This window comes from Megalobrama amblycephala, linkage group LG23 (assembly GCF_018812025.1).
Source record: "Megalobrama amblycephala isolate DHTTF-2021 linkage group LG23, ASM1881202v1, whole genome shotgun sequence".
In the NCBI taxonomy this organism is placed as follows: domain Eukaryota; kingdom Metazoa; phylum Chordata; class Actinopteri; order Cypriniformes; family Xenocyprididae; genus Megalobrama; species Megalobrama amblycephala.
Window position 1 is genome coordinate 20617682 of NC_063066.1, and position 22575 is coordinate 20640256.

Below are 22575 nucleotides of genomic sequence, written 5' to 3' on the forward strand. Positions count from 1 at the left end.
TTAAAAAATGCCAGCTTTCTGTTGTTTATGTAATTTAACTATAATAATATTAAATACATTAACTGCAATCTCTAATCAATTAATTAGCAGAAGTTATGACTCCACCACCTGCACGTGACTTAATTAACGATAGTCCTGTATTGTTGAACTAACATGGTTCAAATGACAGAGGTGCGACAGGTTTGGGGAAAATGTTGTGACTAGTTTTCTTTGTTCTTTGTCTGTCTTGACCTAATTTATCAGTTTGTGATTAATCATTTCGTTTACCTGTTGTCATTTAATTAAACATTTCCTGGTGTATAAATACTTCCTGTTTGGTTCAGTTCAAGGTCGGTCATCATCAATGTTAGTCATGTTTATGTTTCCTGTTACCTTCCTGAGTATTCGAGTTTACTATCAAAGGACTAATTTGCGAGATTTCCTGTTTCAAGTCTCTTTGACGCGTCAAGACGCGTGACACCATAACCGCAAGTTTCAACATACTACTAAGTAACTCAACCAGGCATCGGCCCTTTATTCTGCGCATACTTTGGGTGGGAATTATTTAAAAGAGGGATACTGTGATGCGTACGTTCCCCGGAAGAAAACTTAAGACTACAATCGAGGCATTTCAGGGAGTTCACAAACAGTGTGCACTGATATAGAGAATAACACCTTTGGAGTGGACTTTGAGGTTTGTAACTTTGCAGACTTTTTTCATGTTCAAACAGCAACATTACACACTTAAGAAAGTTGAAAATGTAAAAAAGCATAATAGGACCCCTTTAAAGTAGGCTTGACTGCTTAGAGTCGTTTAGTCATTCAGAAAAGTAGTCAACTGGTTGTTGCATCAAAGTTTATAATATGTAAATGACTCTGTGCACTGAATTAGATATAGCGTAGTTCATAAAAATGTGGCTTTTTGTTTGAACACTCCAAATGGCCATCTCTGATGTTTGCACAAGCAGCATGGCTCACTTACATGCTTTGTAAATGCAAAGTGCTCTGGGTCGATATGGTAAATATATTTGGCCATTACATAATAGTATATGCAGCTAATGACTTGCAGATTCACTGGAATAGTTTGTGGAGAGAGGAATTTTCCTCCTGTCGTTATGTATTGAACAAACACAACTGAAGTCATGCGAAGTCATTTTTGACAGAAATTAATACTGTACTTTTTTCAGCCATGATGCATTAAAGTGATTTAAAGTGACATTTACAGTGTTACAAAATATTTATTTTTCAAATAAATGCTGTTCTTTTAAAAATGTCTATTCATCAAAGAATACTGGGGGGGAATGTATCAAGGTTTACACAGAAATATTAAGCACAACCGTTTTCAACATTGGTAATAATAAGAAATGTTTTTTTGAACACCAAATTAGCATATTAGAATGATTTCTGAATGATCATGTGACACTGAAGACTGGAGTAATGATGCTGAAAATCACAGGAATAAATTACATTTTACAATATATTCAAGTAGAAAGCAGTTATTTTAAATTGTAATAATATTTCACAATATTACTGTTTTTACTTAATTTAATCTTAATTTACTGTATATAATAAATGATGAACATAAGTGATTTCTTTTGAAAAACATTTAAAAATCTTACAGACCCCAAACTTAAGAACAATAATTTAATTTCTAACTTCATTATAATTATTATTATTATTATGGAGTGAATTTGTGTCGAAAATATTCTTAGATAGATTCTTGACTGATCTTATGAAAATCACCAGATCAGTTTTTTGTTTCACCTGAAAAGAGCTTAGAAAGACAGCTTAGAAATCATCTCTTGTAGCTACACAGGAAATATAACTTCATGATACCTGTTCTCAGAGTTTCCTGATTGGTTCTTTTGTTGTTGCTTAGCAGCCAATGGCATGTCACTTATTCCCCTGATTTGAATATGACTTCACCATAAGATGTAGCCAGAAACGTATCATTTACAAGTACATAATGTCCCTTGAAAATCAATACCAAAGTATGGTATTGGTTTTTCCAATCCGTCCACACACAAGCCACACAATAAAGTTTAAGAGCACTAAACAATCACAAGACAACAACTTGAATGGACATTTATCTGGCCACTGTATAATTTACTCTGGAGTGTATCCATTAGTCCATCAAGCTAAAAACAAAAGGCCAGCGGAGAGGATGACATATTCATTGGCACTCACACACGTTTACACCGAAGCTGAAGTCATAATCGTAGTTGAAATGTTTGCTAATAGGGTGCAAGGCTGTCATTCTAAATTAAGGTGAATTAAATGTGCTTTTTCTGCTCAGCTCCGTGTCTATGGAGTCTTTTTACCACAGAGCTAAGAGGATGACTTGGGCATCAGAGCAACAACAGCTGCAGGCTACATTGCAAGCCTTACACTCTCTGTCTCTCTCTCTCTCTGTCTCTCTCTCTCTCTCACACACACACACACACACACACACACACGTTGTTCAGCTGGAGTTTGTGTGTGTTATGCTGGCTGGTCTTCTGTTGAGGTAATTAGACTCTCTGTATGCCTCCAGCCTGCTCTCTCTATCTCTCTTTCCCTTACCCAAAGCTCCACACACTCCAGATTTTCAACTCATTTATTGATGTGTTTTTCAGCTTGGATCCACTCTCCCCTCCAATTTACGTTTCTCTCTCCACTGTCAAAACATTCTTCTTTCCAGGCCTACACCCATCAAGTTTCATTGAATGAATTTTTCATTAACTGATCCCACTTTTTATCCTTTTCCCCTACGCCCGAGAGTGTTTTCATCTCCAAGCGGAAGACAGATTAATGTCCCCCTGTCTGGTTTTGACTCACATGATGTGTTGTCTCTTAGACTTTGAGAAATTGGTGTGTTTGGGGCAATTTGGAAAGTCTGCATACATGACCGTGTGCCAGAAACAAACCAACTGCCCGAGAACAACAGCAACAGTGGTGGGTGGTACGCACCTAACTCGTGTTCAGAAACTCTTCACTGATAGAGATTTTTTTTAAATAGAGGATGTAATTTGATCTTCTGCAGTATGTCATTAAAACAGTTCTCATCTATTTACATTTATTTCTAAAAGTGTCTGGTTAAAGGAACATTCCAGGTTCAATTCAAGTTCAGCTTTATTGGCACTATTTGTAACATCAATTTGATTACCATTTTGGGCATAAAAATAAGATGCAATATAGTAAAAAATAAAACTATATATTAACTTTCTAACTACTACTGTATGTACTAAGATTTAATTTATAGAGTGCACTTATTCTGTATATGCATGTTTTTGCAATGTACTTATATTTCAGAAATACGTGAATGTAATTACAGCTGTAATTAATTTTTGTAATCACATGTGTAACTGTACTGTTGACCTTTCCGTTACACCTTAACCCACCCTTAAACCTACCCATACCACCAAACCTGTCCCTAACCTTACCAGTATCCCACCTCAATAACAGCAAAAGTGTTTTGTAATACAGCATCATCACAATAAGTACATTGTACTAAACAATTGTTTGACTCAAGTATAGTTAAAGGTTGCATTGTGATATATAAAGTTGCAATAAAGTGTATTGCTAAAACTTATGTGTAGAAATATATAGATATATAGAAATATAATAGATAAGTAAATTTGATGAGCAGTGTTGGGTGTAATGTATTACTGTAATGCATAAGTAATTAATTACTGTAATTTAATTACATTTCCATTGGAAATAAGTAAAGTAATGGATTATTCTTAATTTTTCTGTCATTTATTTACAGTTACTTTTGATGTAACTGCATTAAATACTGTATAGAACAATTCTATATAAAGCAATAGTGGAATTAACATCAAAATTAAGCATCTAATTTTAAAATGTATGTTTTTAATGTAACCTTCTCCCCTTAAATACTTTTTTTTTCAGTTAATATCATGCAAGTTAATGTTATTTATTTTTATATTATTTTAATATTATTTAAAGTTTAGTTTCGAAATAAAGTTACTTTTTTTCCCCTCCAGGGGATTTAAAAACATAACAGAGGTGTGAAGCACTTAGTAAGAAGCAATTTACAAATTGAGCTGTAATTTGTCTAAATCGTCCTTTTTGAAATGGATAGATGAACTTCTGGTTAGGTGTTACAAATGTATTTCCTTTGCTTCCTTTATTTACACACTCCCTTTCTGGCATCTGTGCATGTTACAAGCAAAGGTTACTGGGTTCACCGGAAATACGTGGTCATGTCAGTGAAGTTGAAAATCATCATACAATCACATGCCTTACGGCTTACGACTATAATTTTGAAACACTATATTTTAATGTTTACATCCTGGCCCGGTGTACTACAGACCTACAGTAATTGTGATTTTTACTTTTTGAAGGACAAGTCAGTTATTTTCTGTGGTAACCGACATCATGCCATGAACTGAATGTGAAACATTCCTTTAAACTATTGTGTGATTATTAACAATACTAGTTTTCTCAGAGCAGGTTTTTGAATATTGCCACAAACAGGGTCTAATTACTGTCATTTGGAGAAATGACAATGTAAACAGTTCACTTTTTCATACAGCAGGGCATACCATTGATTTTTAGAGTGAAGTGAGGCTTCAATTAGCCTCTGATGGTGTATAAAAGCCAGCAGAGCGCTAACATTAGCATTGAGAGGGTGTATGAGAGAGGACATATCTCTGCCTCTGTGCCAGAGGTCTTTTTATAAGGCTGAATATAGAGAGCCCATGAGCAACAATGTGCAAATTGCTGCTTCATTAGATTTCCAGCAGCACTTAGAATGAGCGTGTCAGCATTTGAGGCTCTGCTGATCCCAGCTGAGCAGTGCAAGTGTGTGTGTGTGTGTGTGTGTGTGTGTGTGTGTGTGTGTGTGTGTGTGTGTGTTGGCAGTTTGTGGGTGGCTCAGCATTTGTATCCAGTTGAAATGGTGCAGGGTAAGAGGGCACTCTGGTGCCTGGAGAGAGAACACACAGATCACACCTAAACAACAGGGCAAACTACATAAACATAGAAAGACACTCAGTACTGCAGTACTTTGCCAAGTAACCAAAGGCAATGATATTCATAGTGGACATACTCTGTTTTGCTGAACATCTATATAAGGCATTATGAAAGTCGGGCCGTGTGTCCACCAAAGCATTTTTAGCCAGCTGAAAGTTAAGTGTCTGAAAACATTACATTCAGTACACACCAAAAAGGAAAATTCTGTCATTATTTACTCACCCTCATGTAGTTCCAAACCATAAGACTTTCGTTCATCTTCTGAACACAAATGAAGATCTTTTTGATGAAATCTGAGAACTTTCTGTCCCTTCACTTTGACACTTCAAAAAGTTCATAAAGAGATTGTAAAACTAATCAATATGAATTGAGCATTTTTGTTGTTGTTGTTGTTTTGTTTTTGATTAACAGATTGAATTTACAGCTCTAGTGTGTTTGTTGTTCACACCCTGATGAAGGCTTATTAGCCACAAAGCGTTGGTGTGCGGTTACTTGTTACCTGTTTTTAAATGCCTGAGCCATGATTGAATAAAGGGTTTTTATATTTTTCCCTAAATTCTCGAGTGCCTTGGTCTGATATGTTTTTATGAGATCTTAATTTGTGTCCTGAAGATGAACAAAAGTAATTAATGACAAAAATTTCTTTTTTTTGGGTAAACTATCCCTTTAAGTATATTCTTATATAAGTATATTACTTCTGTAATAAGTGCTCTTTTTAAAAGCATGTGCTTCTTTTGCACAAGGAAAAACATTGGCCAGGCTGATTAGTCAGACACTATTTGGCCAAATTGATATTATTGGCATTGTCATTGCCAAATAAGTATGCATTTCCAAACTCTACTGACAGATTGTCAATGAATAATGAAGCATTTTTTGTTTCAAATGTTTTTTTCTGTGAATTATGAGTAAATATTGTGTAAAATGTGTTAATTTTGATTTAGCAATTTATTTTTATTCTTATTTTTTTGTTCAAACCACTTTTTTTTTTCTTTTTTTTTTCAAACCACTAATTAAGAATGTCTTTAATATATTATATATGTGCTTCTCAGAAAGAGTTATCAAATAAAGTAATTTCAGTGTAATTATTTTTTTTTTTTTTACACTCATGGAACTACACACTGTGTTTACATGTATCCTGAACAGTTAAATCACACAAATGCATCATCGAGGGAAACGGCTCTGTTCTTAATAACAGATTTGTGTAATTAGAGGAAAATTATTACACCTTTTTTCTTAATGGCTCCTTTAATCTCTCTTGGCCAGAGTTCCTTTACTCAATAGTGTGGGCCCTTTACATATTAATCATAGTCAACCAGTGCTTAATGTGTGCTGCTTTGTTTGCATCTTAATTCATTTATGCTTTTTCATTCAGCTGTAATCTATTAACATCCTGCATCTCTATTCTTTCTCTCTCTTTCACTCCCCATCTAATTTATTTCTCCACTTCTTTGTTAATTGCACTCACACATGGTGTGAATTCAGGTTGAGAATGTGTGTTGGGGATTTCTAAACGGGAAAAAAGCGTGTTCAGAAATCCCTCCACATATTAATAACTTGTTTACTGTGTCAACGTTGCCATTTTGTCTCTCAAAGGCAACTTATGAAATCAACTCATGCTCCAGTGATGTGGATCTAATTGTGTGAATATCAGGTGGCTCCACTTTATATTATCATATAAAGTCATCCATCTTAAATGTTGCTCATTAGCTTCAAAAAAAGGCCATTGATTCAATTGCACATGCAAATATACTGTACAAGAATGTATATGCGTGATACGATCTGATAGAGTAGCTGTCGTTAAGTTATTTTGAAGCAAATGCTGTCGTTTCTGAAAAGTGGACCAAGTGTCAATACAAATTTTGTGTTGTTTTAGTCCATTACCTCAATCTGTTTGGATACGATTGCTTCATAAGTTCCCCTTTTATGATCAAAATGGTCAAAAGTTCATCCTGTTTTGGCAAGTCTTTAACTAAACAGCCACTTTATAACTGCATGTATGCGTAATGTATCCTTGTAAATCAACTATTAACATTGACATTTAACTTTCCTTTGATTTAGCTTGTTAGCTTTGATTCATCTCATTTGGCATTGTGGCAAGGGAAATTCTGTCCATGGCGGTGGGATATGCTCTTTTAGCCCTCTCAGAATGATTTAAGATGGGCCAAAGGGAGGTCTGGGATTTGTGTACCACCCTTTGCAATGACCGTAGTTCTGTTCTTTCTGGAAAAACACAACTCCAAACAAGCAGAGCATAATTATGTGAGAAATATCTCCATCTGGAGCCTTTGGGGCTTTTCTGTGAGACTTTGACATTTAAAGAAAACCACATATGGAGTGTTTCAAAATCATGATTATTTGGGTAATATTCCTGTAGCTGAAACTTTAGAGCATGTCAAAGCCAAGGTCATGCATTCGATTCCCAGGGAATGCACGAATTGTTAAAATGTATACTTTGCATGCAATATAAGTCACTTTGCCAAAATGCATAGATGGGTAAAACATTTAGGTTAGCTATGCAATGTCACTCAAAGTGCATAAAACATTTGAAGCTACAAAAACATAAGAAAATGTCTACTTTTGTAAATATCAGGGTGTTGTGGGTGGTTGCCTGGATGTTTTTATAGTGTGTGCTTGCTCTGGTAATCTGGGTGGTTTCCAGGTTTTGCTGTTTAGTTGTTTTAGGTGGTTGGTAGGGTGATTCAGTGTAAATAACTAACAATGCTTCTGTTAAAAGCACAGCATGAAAATAGCATGTAAATGTCACCAGCTCAGACACAACTGTGTCCTACTTAAATGGACTGCAAGTTAACCATTCAAGGCAATAGCCTCTTAATGACTGGACCATATGGTTACATCGCCACAACAAAGCCAAAAACGTCTGTTGGGGTTGCTCTGTCTCCATTTCTTAAATGTATTCAAATATGCTTGCATAGACAGAGGGATTGTAGATTATAATACAGGTGATTCAAGTGCAACCGGTCATCTTTAGATCAGTGGTTTGGCCTCAGAATACCCAGATTTTATTTTGGACATCAAGTGATGACCTAACACAGAAACAAAATTGTTTATTGTAGAAAAGTAACAAAAAGTCCTTAATATTAAATATCAAATATATTAATTTTACCACAAACTACATAGACCCAACAATATGCAAAATTATGAACATAACCTGGGCTGAATTGGATTGATTTTGGATCATTCATTGCACAAAACAAATTGTAATTGTAATGTTGTATTTTATTTTAACTTATGTAGATTTGCACATGATTTTTGAGGATGTCAGAATATTAAAGGGTCAGTTAACCGAAAAATGAAAATTCTGTCAATAATTACTCACCCTCATGTTGTTCCACATTGGTAAGACCTTCGCTTATCTTTGGAACACAAATGAAGATATTTTTAATGAAATCTGAGAGCTTTCTGTCTCTCTGATTCGCAACGCAATTACCAATTTCAAAGTCCAGAAAGGTAAGAAAGACATATATGTGACTCCAGTGGTTTATCCTCAATTTAATGAAGCAATGCGAGTGACATAACCATTACCACTTTAGTTACAATGCATAACAATTCATAACAAATCAACAATTCATGATTGAATGCATAACATTGACATCAAAAACATGGGAAGGGTTTTCTCCTTTCTTTTTAAAGTTGATAAGCCAATTTATTTGGCTATTATCTTAATGATACGCTATTATATGATTATTAGCATTTTATTATTTGCATTCGCCATTGTTTTTCCCTGTTAGCGACCCAGTCAGAACACCCCAGCGACCCACCAGTTGAAAATCACTGCTTTAGATTATGCTATGGAAATATATTTGACATCTGTGATTTGTTTTCAGAGAGAGTAATCAGTGTAAGCACGTCAGTTGGAATTATGGTCTTGTTTTGAACATTCGCAGACAGTTGAAACATTTTAATCAAAGACCAGACCTAATCTGAGCTCGGGAAACCAACCATCAACTTGTAAATACGCTCAGTTTGTCCCTGTTGAGAACAGATCTTGTAATGATTCAGGAATCAGAGCCGTGGTTTTGAAACAGGAACTATAATCCATTCCTCATGCGAACGTACCATTGATTGAATCAAATAAAGCTTGTAATGGATTTAAGGGCAAAGGGAAGTCACAATCATCAGTGTAGAGATGTGTGGCAAGTTATTCTTCTGGGTGATTTATAAAAATAATGTATGCGCTGCTTGCAGATGATCGTTTTATGAGGCGGTGGGCTGATGACTTATAAATGAAACTCCTTCAGGTCTCTTCTCATCTTCTCTCTCCGTCGTTTCGTGCTTCAAACTCTTTGTTGCTTTCACCCCCCAAACACATAATTGTGTTTAGTGTCGAGACCCCGCTTCCTCGAATTCTTTTGAACTTTTCAAATGTAACTTATTGATGGAAATCATAAATTCACAGTGCATTAAAATCTCCTACGCCGAAGACATCTGTCTGGCGGTATTGACAGGTTGCGGTCCAGACTAGATCTCTGAAACGGCCCCAGCTCTGTTTCTGAGGGGAATAGAATCAAACGTGGGCTTCTGAGCCATGGCCCAGGTCTCTGCCGGCTCCAGCGACCGTAGGAATCATTCATCTATAATTAACTATTAAACTTTATTGAAGGAGAGGTTGAAAAAACCAAGAAAAGACTTGGATATGAGACATGGCGGGCGATGGCAAGAATCATAATGCAAACTTTCTCAGGGTTCTTTAGGCCGCCTTTTGATAGATCTGCAAATAATTACAATCTACAATCTAGAGGCAGCCTTTTGCTGAGGTCCTGAGCTGCAACGTTAGACTCGATCTGGTAGTGGCCCTTGGGTCCGGTGTGAATTTCTAGATGAACTTGTGTCTTAATGAGTCTCTTCAAGCAGTTGGCATCTCTCACACACTGCTTTTTCTTGCCCCCCTCCATTGTAAGCTCTCTCCATCTGCGTTTCGGCCCATCAGACAGACTGCCAGGCTGTGACTATCTGTCACATTGATCTGAGATTATGGTATCAGTGTAAACAGAGAGAGAAAAACACTAGTCGATGGGGTCCCTGTAGCTTACAGTGATGCGTCAGCTTTTGTTTTGGTGTGATAATCTCAGAAGAGCGTTCATGGCTTTGGCCCTTGTATTACCTTGTTCTTCTGTCAGCAAAAGCTGGAGGTGGTGTGTTTTGAATATATTTTAGATGGTAGAGCTCTTTTTGGGGACTCCTGTCAGAGTTTGGTTCATTCAATTAGCTGTGAACAAACTCACATATTTCTTACACCCCCATCTATGTTTTGCTCCAAATTAAAGCATTTTTCGTTGGCGAAATAAAGAAAAAAACAAACAGTATTAACAATATTGTGTCTAAAATGTAACTCACACTAACAATAAGTTAAATGAACTCTGCATTTGTGTTGATTTGGGGAAAACGGCACTCCTGCTTGTGTGATATTGTAATACAACTACATCTTATAATATGATATAATGACAAAAACTCATCGGGGCTACATCACGCTGAATAAGACGAGTATAGAAAATGCGGTACTTATTAAAAGAATCGCCCTTTATTTAAATATATGAACACAGAAAATCACTGTTAACAGGTATATATAACATTTCCCATTCCATGACTAGTAAAATAATCGCAACTTACTCTCTGTAAAATGACGTAATCCGCAGGGTGATGGACACGGAGGTGGGTAAAAAGGTTGGTGGTGTTGCCACCCTACGCACTAGCTAGGCAAATCCTGCAGATTGGACTGTCTAAGGAGCAGTTTTCTTGGAAGCCGAAAAATTCCCATTCTGTCGAGCTTACTTTATTTTTTTCGGATGTGGACAGAGCCTCTCACTCTCCCGTTCGGACGACATTCTTCACGGAATAGTTGCACGCGCTACGTCTTCTTCTTGTTTGACAGGTGTCAACGTTAAGGTGCAATACTGCCACCTGAGAGCTCAACCAGGTACTGGCGCTGGAGTATTTACATGTCATGATATCATAAGAGTCCTATTCATTTTAAATATTGTGGTTATCGCCAATACCGGTATATTGTCACACCCTAAATTAACACTATATTGATATTTCATGCTTTGAATATCATGATCATCGTCAATATCGGTATATTGCGACACCCCTAATCTGAAGCTTAATAATCAGCTTTTTAATTGATATACTGTATATTTGAATTAAACATAAATAATTTATTTAAACATATAAAAGTTTTAAAACATAAAGCTTTTAACATTGCTAAGCTTACATGTTTTCTTTTATGCTCTTTGTGAACCTACATAAATTATTAATTAAATAAATTCAATTAGGATATGTTAGTGAGATATTTTAATTATGGATATTAATTAGTGAGATATATTCTTTCAGCTGCCTTCTCAAGCTTTTGTTACAGCAGCATTGTTTTGTTTTTTCTGCCTTATAAATGTGTTGAATTAAATTTATGATGATGTTCATAACAAGTGCATTGGGTCAGAGAGAAGTGAATTTCACTGACATGTGATTTTGTGTGATTGTTTGTTGGCTGAAGATGTCACACTTTAAGGTGCACATGCTTCAGAGTCATATCATATAATATCATATCACATCATATCATATACTCTGAATCAAACCTTGAGTTGACAGAGAATGTTTATAGCATCTAAACTGGTTTGCATTTGTTTGGTTTTGTCAATTCTAAACCTACTCTGAAACTCACAGTTTGTTCAAGTAGCTTTGTCTAACAGCCCACAGAAGTCTAGCTAGTGTTTATTTTTGTATGTACATCGGATTTCATATTCCCTACTGCCTAGCACCAGCCTGGAAAATTGCTTCATTATAAGACATGAATATTTAAAGAGTAAATTGTTCTAAATATTGTTATTTATTTATTAGAGTTGTTTGAGATATTTTGCTTATGCCTGGAGATCTTTTTGGGTTTGTAACAACAACATGCATTGACAGAGAATTATTTAAAGTCATGATAAACTAGGAGGCCTGTGCAAATTCTTCCCTTACTGAATATTAATAAGCGCCTTGACGGCTTTCACATGGCATAACTTATGGTGGATTTGAGAAATATATTTGTGCACTTCTTTTATGTGTATATAGTGTGGTATGTGAACTGAGTGTTTCAAGATTACAAATAAATGCTAATACCTAGTTCTGTCATGAAACTCTAGAAGGCACAGGTTGATAGGTTCCTAACTCAATTTGGTATTGATCACAACATTATCTACATAGCGCAGCTGATTGGTTGCTGTTGCATTAGCATCCAGTGAGCTGCACCTCAACATTCAAATACTGGTAGCGTTTGCTGTTAGCATGCTTTCAGAAACCCTCCACCTTCCCCAGCTCCACCTGTATAGATCTGCCATGGAGGTTATTTCATGTATGTTACATGTTCAGCAGCAGCAGCATGTCTTACATGCTCACAGCAATGTCTGTGAATGTATTGGCAATAGCAAGTCTCGGTACTTGCTCTGCAGTAGCAGCAGTGTAGCAGATCTATTCCACCAAGACCAAATGCATTAACATTGCCATATCCATTACCATGCCAGTCTCTCTGAGACTTGTCATGACAGAAATATGTTAATTAGTGAAACTGCTATGATATTTATATAGTTTATGTATTTAAACATTTACACTGGTGATATTGGTGATAACCAAGGCATAAACTTTTTTTCTAAGTCTACTAGTTTTTAGGCCTCTAAGTCTCAAACATAAACCCTTATGAAAGCAGTTATGTTATCATTCCTTATTACAGTTATAGTTCAGCAGTGAAATGTTTAATTTACCCAGTTCTTTCAGTCCCAGTGGCCCAGTTCTAGTTGAGTTTGCCCAGGGCCTGCTGTAACTCCTTCAGGGAAACACTTCCTCCTTCCTGTGTTCATGCAACATGTGCTGCTTTACGAAAAGAAAGCTATTCCCAAAGCTGCTCTGTCCGGTCTGTTTGGGGACGAGGATACCGTTAATTATGAATAATGAAGATAAATAAACTTTGTTTACTTTACATCACTATGCTAGGCAAATCCGCAGATCTTTTTTTTTTTTTTTTTTTGGACTGAAGTAATGCCCCAGTATGGAAGTTAAATATTATATTATATTATATTATATTATATTATATTATATTATATTATATTATATTATATTACATTTTCACTCTTAATAGGTAAACAATTTCATGTGTAATAAAAGGTGAAAGAACCAGGAAACATTTTCTCAGACTTACCTTTCTCTCATGAGATTCCACAGCTGTTAACCAAAGGTCAACCTTATTAAGACCAAAAGATGGAGAGAAAATGACCTTCTGTTTTTTTTTTTTGTTTGTTTTGTTTTGTTTTGTTTTGTTTTTTGTTTTTTGGTTTGTGTGTCTGTATCACACCAATCAGTGGTATTTGCATAGACAAAGGTCACACAGGTTGGTGTTTTGAAAGAACAGCATATTCCAAGCCCTTTGTGTCTTTTTTGTAACAGTGTCCTATTTCTATCAGATGGTATTTGATTATGAAACATTTTCACTGTAGCACACATTGGGTGTCAGGTAGTATGTAGGTTTTTTCCTTTACACTGACAGTGCCTGAGTGAACAAGTGGCCAATTTTGGATAAACCTTATGTCATGATTTGGCATACCTCTGTGTTTTGTTTGCTTTTTCACTTTCCTGGGACAGGTTCTTCTTTCCTGGCTAGTGTTGTCCATGTCTTGCTGGCACAGCTGTAGACCATAGCGCTTTTTCCTGTCGTAACATAATCTCTAATGAAGTGTCAACATAAAGCAGCCTGGTCTGACCTTTGGAAAGGAATTTAATTTGCCTCCTTCTGGCATGTTTGACTCCATGTAGAACAATCTTGGATGGCCACATCTGAGGATACCCTGAGAAGTGAAGTACTTATTGGATTAGAGCACTGTGGCCTTTCATGAACTCATAAATAATGCCGAGCATGACTGATAACTCTGAGACAGAGCCGAGTAATAGCCACACAGGTGGAGAAGTAAACAAATGCTTTCTTTTCTTGCTCATTTTCTTTCTATTTATATCTTTCTGTCTCTGTCTCTCTCTAAGTGATGTAGTCTATCATCAGTTGGTTCAGTTGTCTCTTTATTAGTTGGTTCACCAAAGCAGCAGCAAGTGTTGAAAATGTATTATATATAAAAAACAACTTACAGATATCAAGGGTATTTTTTTACCTTTTTCATTTGGGAAAAAAAGGTATATTTAACAAAGATTTAATTGTGTTGTCTAATGTTTTAAAGCATTTAACTAAAACGTAATAGTTGGCATGGGAAAAAATTATTATTTTTTTAATCTCTCTCTCTGTAAAATGATGTGACAAGCCCTTTAGCCATATACACTTAGGAATAAATCGCTCCAAAATCACAGTTCAAACCTGTATGCTGCTCTATTTTACCATGGAACAGAAAAAAAATAAATCTTTACATATAGTAGATTAACTGTTTTTGTATGGAAAAGAGCTACATGAAGATTCTTCAGCATTTATCAGAACAAAATAACAACATGAGGGTGAGTAAATGATGACAGAATTTGGGGTGAATTATTCCTTCTTTAGCTATATTAGGCAGATTTTTTACAGCCTTGTCTGGTACAATGTGTCAGAGGTCCAGCTGATGAATGCATTGGCTCGGTTTCTCCTGCTGTTTAATCATTTCTGGTGTGCATTAATAAAACATCCTGTATCTACATCTGTGCTGTCAATGGCACATTTGTATGGTTTGAAGTGTGTCATACCAGTTGATGAATGTTCTCCTCCGTTCTTTTGTCTAAAGCCTTTCTGGAACCACACCGCGGACCAGCGAACCAACCGGTCACTCCAGCGCTGCCTCGGGCAGCTCCAGCGAATCGGAGAGCAGCTCTGAGTCCGACTCAGACAGCGAGAGCAGTTCCAGTGACAGTGAATGCAACCGAACATCCCGCGCTGCCACACCAGAGGTACTCATCACTTTACTTCCCTCAAATATATCCACAAACTGATCCATGGCTTAAGAATTTTGCACAACTCATATAAAGCTGATTTAAAACAATATTCCCGATGCCTCAGTGGTGAAATGTTTGGAGGCCTGACAATTTCGAGATGCTCAATTGTTAATTTATCATCTTTACTTTTCTATGAAGCTGATTTTAAACAGTATTTATTGCAAAAAGTAAATTAAATTGATTGTGTCTTGAATGTGACATTTTTGCGACATTTCAGCTCAAGCCACCCCTACGGTTTTCAAAAACAATTCATTACCATTACTGTAATCTAAAGAGAATTTATTTATTATTTTAATGTTGTATTGGTGTAATATAAGAAAATACTATATTCATAGATTAGATTTCGTGTTGTTATTATGCTTGTTTTAATAATAATAATAATAAATGTAACTAACTAATGTAATTTTTGTAATAAGAATTTAGGGGAGAAAATTGTTTAGTTGCCATCAAAATAATCTTACAATATAAAAATATCACAATGGTCCTATAATTTTATTTATTTTTTTATTTTATTTTATTTTATTTGCAGTGAAGCATGACCCAGACATGTTCGTAGATTTTCTCACCCCATCTTGTTTAGTGTTATTTACAGTTTTGTTGTTTTGCTTACCTTCTGAACTCTGGGCCCTGAGGTAAATGAGTACCAGCTTATGCAATTATTTCCCTTAGATGATTATTTTGGAGCCCATTACCAGAAATTTCAAAAGAACTGAGATGAATCTGAGTAAGTCTATTTTCTCCTTTAGCTAAAGGCAAAGAGAGACTTAGGCAGCATTCCCCCTCCGAGTTTTTCTCAGCATGGGTTAGGGGTAGGATTTTTGAAAGGATCTCCTCAAAGGATTAATTGGCAGCTTTAAAGTTGTCCCGCAGTAGCCTGCCCGGGGCTCCCTAAGAGCATTACACAAGAGTAAACATCTCTCGGTTCTCATCACCCCTTCTGTGTGTATAGCTTTGCTCTCTGCCAGGGATGGCCAATGGGAATCCGTATCTTAGCACTGCAAGCGCTCTGCTCTACAGAAAGATGTTTCTCTTTCAAGTGGCGGCGCATAGCCCTGATGCCTCAGTGGCGAAATATTGGAAGGCCTGTCAATTTCGACATGCTCAATTGTTAATTCATCATCTTTGCCAGTGCTTTCACTATAAAATTTAGTAGCTCGTATTGGCGGAAATGTCCCTCTGACAGATGGAGAAATAGCATAGGAGATTGCCTTTTGTCTCGAAACGTGCCATCACGTCTGATTGGAAAGTGCACTGAATTGAATTTCTTACCCTGTGAGTTTAATGGTTAATATGGATGTCCACTCATTTCCACAGCTTCCTTTTCTGAATGATTTGCTATCATTTAGAGCATTCAAGGCAGTGTTTATGGGTTCGTGGGAACGATTTACTTTTGTCTGGAAATGTAATGGTACACTACAATCGGCGTGAGATAATATAGCTGATGAAAACATCTTTGCAGTGAGAGCTGTGAGCAGTCATCAGGACAGTACTCACAGCATTTCCTCCATTATTCAGGAGTTTTATGACTTCCTCTCTTAATGGCCTTTTCATCATAGCGCCAGCTCATTGGTCTGTGAAAGTCATATGACTTGAATCATCAAGTTTCTCATGAATCAACACTGAAGACAGATGAAATCTGTATGGATATGCATCATTACAAATTCGATTTCCATGTTATTTTAAACATGTATTAATTTACATTGTAGACCTCAATGCACTTAATGCACGTAAAAATGTCACATACAACAAATCTGATCTTCGTTTCCAGTCTTCAAGACTGTCCACAGTGTCATTGTGCAACTGATAAAATAAGTTGTAGAGACAATGTACTCAATATGCCTAAAACTGTGGTCCACAATTTTTTGTCTTTTTCCAATAGCCTGAACCTCCGTCAACAAACAAGTGGCAACTAGATAAGTGGCTAAACAAAGTTAATCCTCACAACAAAGCACTAATTAACACCCAGTCAGATAGTCATGGGCTTAACAGCTCTCAACCTGATGAAAGCCAAGCCTCTGAGAGCCAGAGCTCCAGCAAGAGCAAGCCCAGCACAGCACTGGCACCAGCAGACCCCAAGGAGAGAACGTTGCTCAGTCCTATCCGAGAGAAAGTCAAACCCAAGACTGGTCAGAAGGCTCCAGAAAGCAAAAGCACCAAGGTGAAATCACCAGCTTCAGTGGAGCTAGCGCCCCCCAGGAGAAGCACTGGCAAGAAGCAGCCCAAAAAGGTGGAGCGATCTTCCAGCAGTGAGGAGCACAACTGGCCAAGACCAGGAAACTCAAGTTCCACCCCAAAAGAGAAAGAGCCCCCGCCTTTAGAACCGCCAAAACCTAGAGGAAAGGGCCCTGGGGTAAAGACAGCTCCAAGAAAGGAACCTCGAACCACCACAACAAACACTGCACCAACTAATATCACACCTGTTCAAGATAAAAAGAAGCACCGAGGACCCAACAAGATCATCCCCAAGTCTAAGGAATTCATAGAGACAGAGTCTTCTTCATCCGAGTGTCATTCAGACCCCGAAGAGCTCACCAAGGTTCAGCTTCCCTGTCCGGGTCCCAACACCCTAAGCTTGAAATCCAAGGATTGCAACAGCAATATCCTGAGTGTTAGTAGCCTTACCAGCACAAGCAGCACCTCCATTCCTGACCCAGGTGCCTCGGATCTCCTAGAAGAGCCCCTTTTTTCTCCCATCCCCATTGTACAAAATGAACTTTTGTCACCGCTACGAGATTTTGAGGACATCAAGTCCCTTTGGGTAAAGATTGAACTCAGCTTCCTGTCACGAATCCCAGGGCAAGATCCCCCAGAGCCTCCTCCAACCAAGGCTGAGTGTCGGGAGGTCAGTGTCAAGCACAGACGGCAACAGTCACCTGCCTCCATCCCTGCAGAAAAGAACCCTAGCAAATCCAAGAGGAAACACAAGGCAAGTGTTCAATGTTCTCACTCTCATTTCATGCTCTATAATTATAAAACCAAGGGCTGCAATAGCAAATTAATCATGTAATTATTATTTTAGGCAAGTACTCATTCAGCAGGTTCTTTTTGCAACATGCACTTTTTCCTGAGACATGTTCTCTGACACAACATTGATAGCTGAAGGATTGGCCCCTTGTCGTGTTCAAATTGTATTCAAATTTCTTTAGCAGCACAGATATTGAACTACCACACATTTTATTGTTTTATAATATAATATAGTATTTCATCCAATGCCATTTTTATATCATAAAACTTCCTGGTGTTTCTGTCCAAAGGATCATACAAAAAACTTCACACCAACAGGCACAAAGTTACCGCTCATGGAAGACCACTTGCACGTCCAACCTTTCAGGACGTTTTCACACCTAGTTTGTTTGAGCACCACAAGTGATATTGAGCCGATATAACGTTTATGAACACCCCAAATTATCTTAGATCTGGGCAAATTATCAAAGGACCCAGGGACCCACAAACAAACCATAGTCAAACTACCTAAGGAGGTTCGTTTTGGGTCCTTTTTGTTTTAAGTGCACTTACATTGTGAACACCAAAAGCACTAAGGTCATTTTCATTTCTGAAATGGGTTTGGTTAATTTAAAGTGTACCATATGTGAAAACACCCTCAGTTCTTAGCCCTGATCTTTCCCAATACAGAATTCTGAACACTATCTAACACTATATAAGTAGGGGTGCAACAGTACACAAACATGCACTTTCTTGCACATTGCTATAATCATTTACACAGTTACTGTCATGACTTGCTTTCATGACAATTGTATTTAAATGTATTAAATAATTAAGACATTACTAACAGGTAAAGTAAACATAATGAATATATAAGCTAATATAGTACATATATTCCCCTCTAGAGTTGATTTCTCTAGTGAACCAGCATGCTGTGGACACTAAATGACTTGCCTGAGGTAAATGTAATGCTATGTGAGATATTATTCTCAAGCTGTTTTATTGACGTCTTTCAGCAGTTGAAACACTTGTTGAGAGATTACACATAAACATACCTAGACCTGTATTCGTTGTCTGACTGTATGCACTGAACCGTGATGGTTCGGGACGAATACATGTACAGTTTCACCTCTACTATATAGTCTTAGACTATAAAAGCTGTTTGTTTGAGTCCTAATGTAGATGTTTCAACTTGTCCTTCATCCTGCCAAGCTAAATAACATGTTAAATTCTGGACAGTGTTAATTAACTTCACTCTCTCTGCAGTCTGAGCACTGTGACGTGATGAGTGGAGGCAAGAAGCTTCGGATGGACAAAGACTCATCACTGCTGCTTCCTCCTTGTATCTCGCCCATACACAACCACAAGGTCTCCAGCACAAAAGAGTGAGTATTCTATACTGACTCATAGCTTGTTGCCTACATTATCACACCATACTGCATACTCAGGAGCTTGTCTAGTGACTTTTCATTTTGATTTCAAATACATTTAGTTGTCTTCAATAGATTATAAGGATTCTCACTAGACTGCATTCAAATTTACTGTACTGTTTGTTTCTTTATAGTAACTTGAAATCCTCCATATAAAGAGACCACAATGTTTCGGTTTACTTTAAAGTAAACCGAAACTAACCCTTTAATATATGCATGCAGCCAGTGTCCCCTGATGTTTTTGCCACATGTGCGCAGAGATTTGCCAACTCAGCTTAGTTTCCGACTCTGTGTTATATCCTTTGAGAGAATGCTGGGATACGCAGGGGGAGCAGCAGGTCACCCTCTCAAGCTGCCTGCCTGCTTTGTCCCACTGCATTACAGTAATTTAACACTGACACCAGCACAACGGCTACCGCTAATTTTAGATATTCAATTAGTGTCAGGGCAGGCTAGAGCCCATCAAAGACACACGCATGACAGAGGTCATATGCTTGTCCTGTCCGCCTGAGTGCCCACCGCACTGCGACACGACTAACGGCAGCAAATCTCGATGATACGATCAGCAGTGCTACGTTAAATTATTATCCTCCGCTAACATCTATTACTGGAAGTGTTTAGCACCCCGGGCTATTTACTGTTATCACCTGCTCAGTGTGTTTTAAATCAGCTCATTTGCCGCATTCACCCTTTTAATTGAATTAGAAAAGTAAAGAAGCCTTTTATTTAGTGTTGTTAACTGATGAGACTCATGTTTTATAGCGTGTTTTCAGCCTAATAAACCAAGGCAAAAAATATGCTGCTGTCCAGGACAGTCTGTCTCAGCGGAGCTTCTTTTTTTAAGCACATTGGCTAAGTTTAGACATGAAAGCATTTATGTAAATGAATTTAGCCAAGTTTATATCAGAGCACATGCACATGCCACCACCTCCACTTTCATCTGCACATAACCTTTTGTCTGTCTCATATTGTTCTAGAAAAAAGAATAAAAACTTTTGATTTATCTCAAATGACTCTACTGCCCTGAAGGGTGAAAATAATAAAAGAGAGAGCAGAATTTAGTATCATATTTTCAACAAAATTACACCCTGTATAAAATAATATATGTCAGTGGTAGCTCCTTTAAATTGCAAAAAGAAGCTTTACTCTTTAATTAGGGTTTAGTTTTGTGCTGAGATGCAACATTAGCAGTGGAGCTGAGAGCATTTCACTGTAGATTCTGAAGAGCCCAAAATATATAAATATAAATATAAATGTGTCTTACTGGCCATGAAACTGTATTTTTCATTATTGTAATAAACTTGCAGCATCAAATATATAATGAACAGACATTCTGTCTCTCTGTGAAACTGCACCTGTCGCAAAAACATGGACACATTGTGATTTTGTTCTTCATATTTTCAGTCCGATGCAAGTAGTAATCCACATATGTGTCGCCACATGGAGATTTGGAGAAAAACTTAGTTCGCAGTCGCAAACAGATTTTTGTGTTTGAAGCAGAAAGTTGTGTTTCTGAGAAGTCAGCGTTATACTATCGTTCTTAAAACATTTAATGAGTGGCATCTCTATTCTGGCCGGTAAAACCAGGCATCATCAGATGCGGTGCTGTAGTGCAAAAAGCATTGCATGATCATCAGTTCTAAGATGATTTCAGAGAATGGCTGAATCCCAAATAGCACACTTCTATGCACTTTCGGTCTTGTGGACTTACAATGGCTACCACGTGTGCATGTCCGTTAAGTCCATGAGACCGTAGGGTGTAGGGTGCACTTCAGCTGAGCCCTACGCAGAGGACTTTACCCGGCAGTCAAAGCGGCATTACATCACGAAAGTTCGTACTCAGAGGAAGACCGTGAGGGTTTAGGGTGCCATTTGGGCCCGGGCCAATATATCTTCAATATATAAGACATTGTGTGGTAACCTCATAAAAAGTTATTAGATTTATGTTTAAAAACTATTTGGCTATGAGAGTGGGGTAAGATACATTCTCTGAAAACAAGTCCTAATATCTGTATTGATCCTATCAATTGACACTACCTATTGACACTATCAAATCAACATGTTCTCCAACCAATAAGCCTATATGGGTCGTTTGTCACTTCCCTGAAATACAACCCATAGGAGCGTTTGCTAAAGTTGCAACAGGACACTTTCATTTTAATGCATTGTTCCCTTTTACCTGCGTCATATTTCGGGTTTCGCATAGCTCAACTGGCAGAGCATTGCAATATATAACAATATGCAATCATGTGATCATGTGATCGTGGGTTCGATCTCAGGGAACGCATGTGCTCATTAAGTGTATATGCACTATAAATCACTAAAGTTAGGTTAGGGGTGGGTGGGTGTAGTCGTTAATAAAAAATGAGTTTTGCTAAATGGAAATAGGACAAATGGTGTAAGAAGTCCACACATTGCATCTAAATCAACACGCATTTTGATTGGTAATGACAGTCATACGTCATTTCATGACGACAGACGTAACACGACACTGTCATTATTTTTACGCCAGCTAGAGGATGCTTGACGCATGACTTTACAGTTTTTCTCAGTTGCTTTGGTACATTTCTCGAATCATCCTTACAATTTGCAAAACTGTATGTTCATTTCTCAAAATAATTTGTACAAACAGCACAACATTTTGCATTACCTGCAAAAGCCTGGAACATGCTCAGAATCCTTAGTACCTCTCAAAAGCAAGTATTTATGTCAATGAACATATCAGTGCCATCAGAATGACGAGTCCTTGTGTCATTGTTTTCGAACAAGATATTCAAAATGCTTAGTTGTTGTCAATATAACAGTGATGAATATTTCAGATGTAGCCTAAACTATGGCTATGGTTTTCATGACAGTGAACAAATTACTGTAAAATGTCCTTGTGATAAATAAAAAAGACAAGACTATATATACATACATTGTATATATGTATTCATGTGTATGTGTGTGATATAGTATGTATCTGTATAAAGTTCATTTAGACTACTATACTGTACAAGACTGAACAAGTAGTTTTGAGAATTTCAGTTTTGATCTGAGAAATGTGCCAAAGCGACTGAGAAAAACTGTAAAACATAAATATAGGTTGTAATAAGGTGGTTGAAAAACAACCTATAGGGTAATTTATTTATTTGGGGGGGGGGTGCAATCTCTATAAAATATGACTCTATATGTCATTGTTTTAAAAAATACTATTAAAAAGTTTGAAAAAACACAAATTTATTGGGCCACAAATAGTCTTGAAGTGTCCTATATGTGCACAGACAGAAACTTTTGACATGTTTTCTATTTTTTT

The 22575-nt window shown here is 37.1% G+C and overlaps 1 protein-coding gene across 1 annotated transcript in view; it reads left to right on the forward strand.

Moving 5' to 3' along the window:
- Positions 1 to 22575, forward strand: part of aff2 (AF4/FMR2 family, member 2) — a 249659-nt gene that overhangs the window by 208288 nt on the left and 18796 nt on the right. The window contains exons 10-12 of the mRNA XM_048176187.1: positions 14700 to 14862; positions 16787 to 17833; positions 19117 to 19235. Of these exons, the coding sequence (XP_048032144.1) occupies positions 14700 to 14862; positions 16787 to 17833; positions 19117 to 19235 (1329 nt within the window). The remainder of the gene's footprint in view (positions 1 to 14699; positions 14863 to 16786; positions 17834 to 19116; positions 19236 to 22575) is intronic.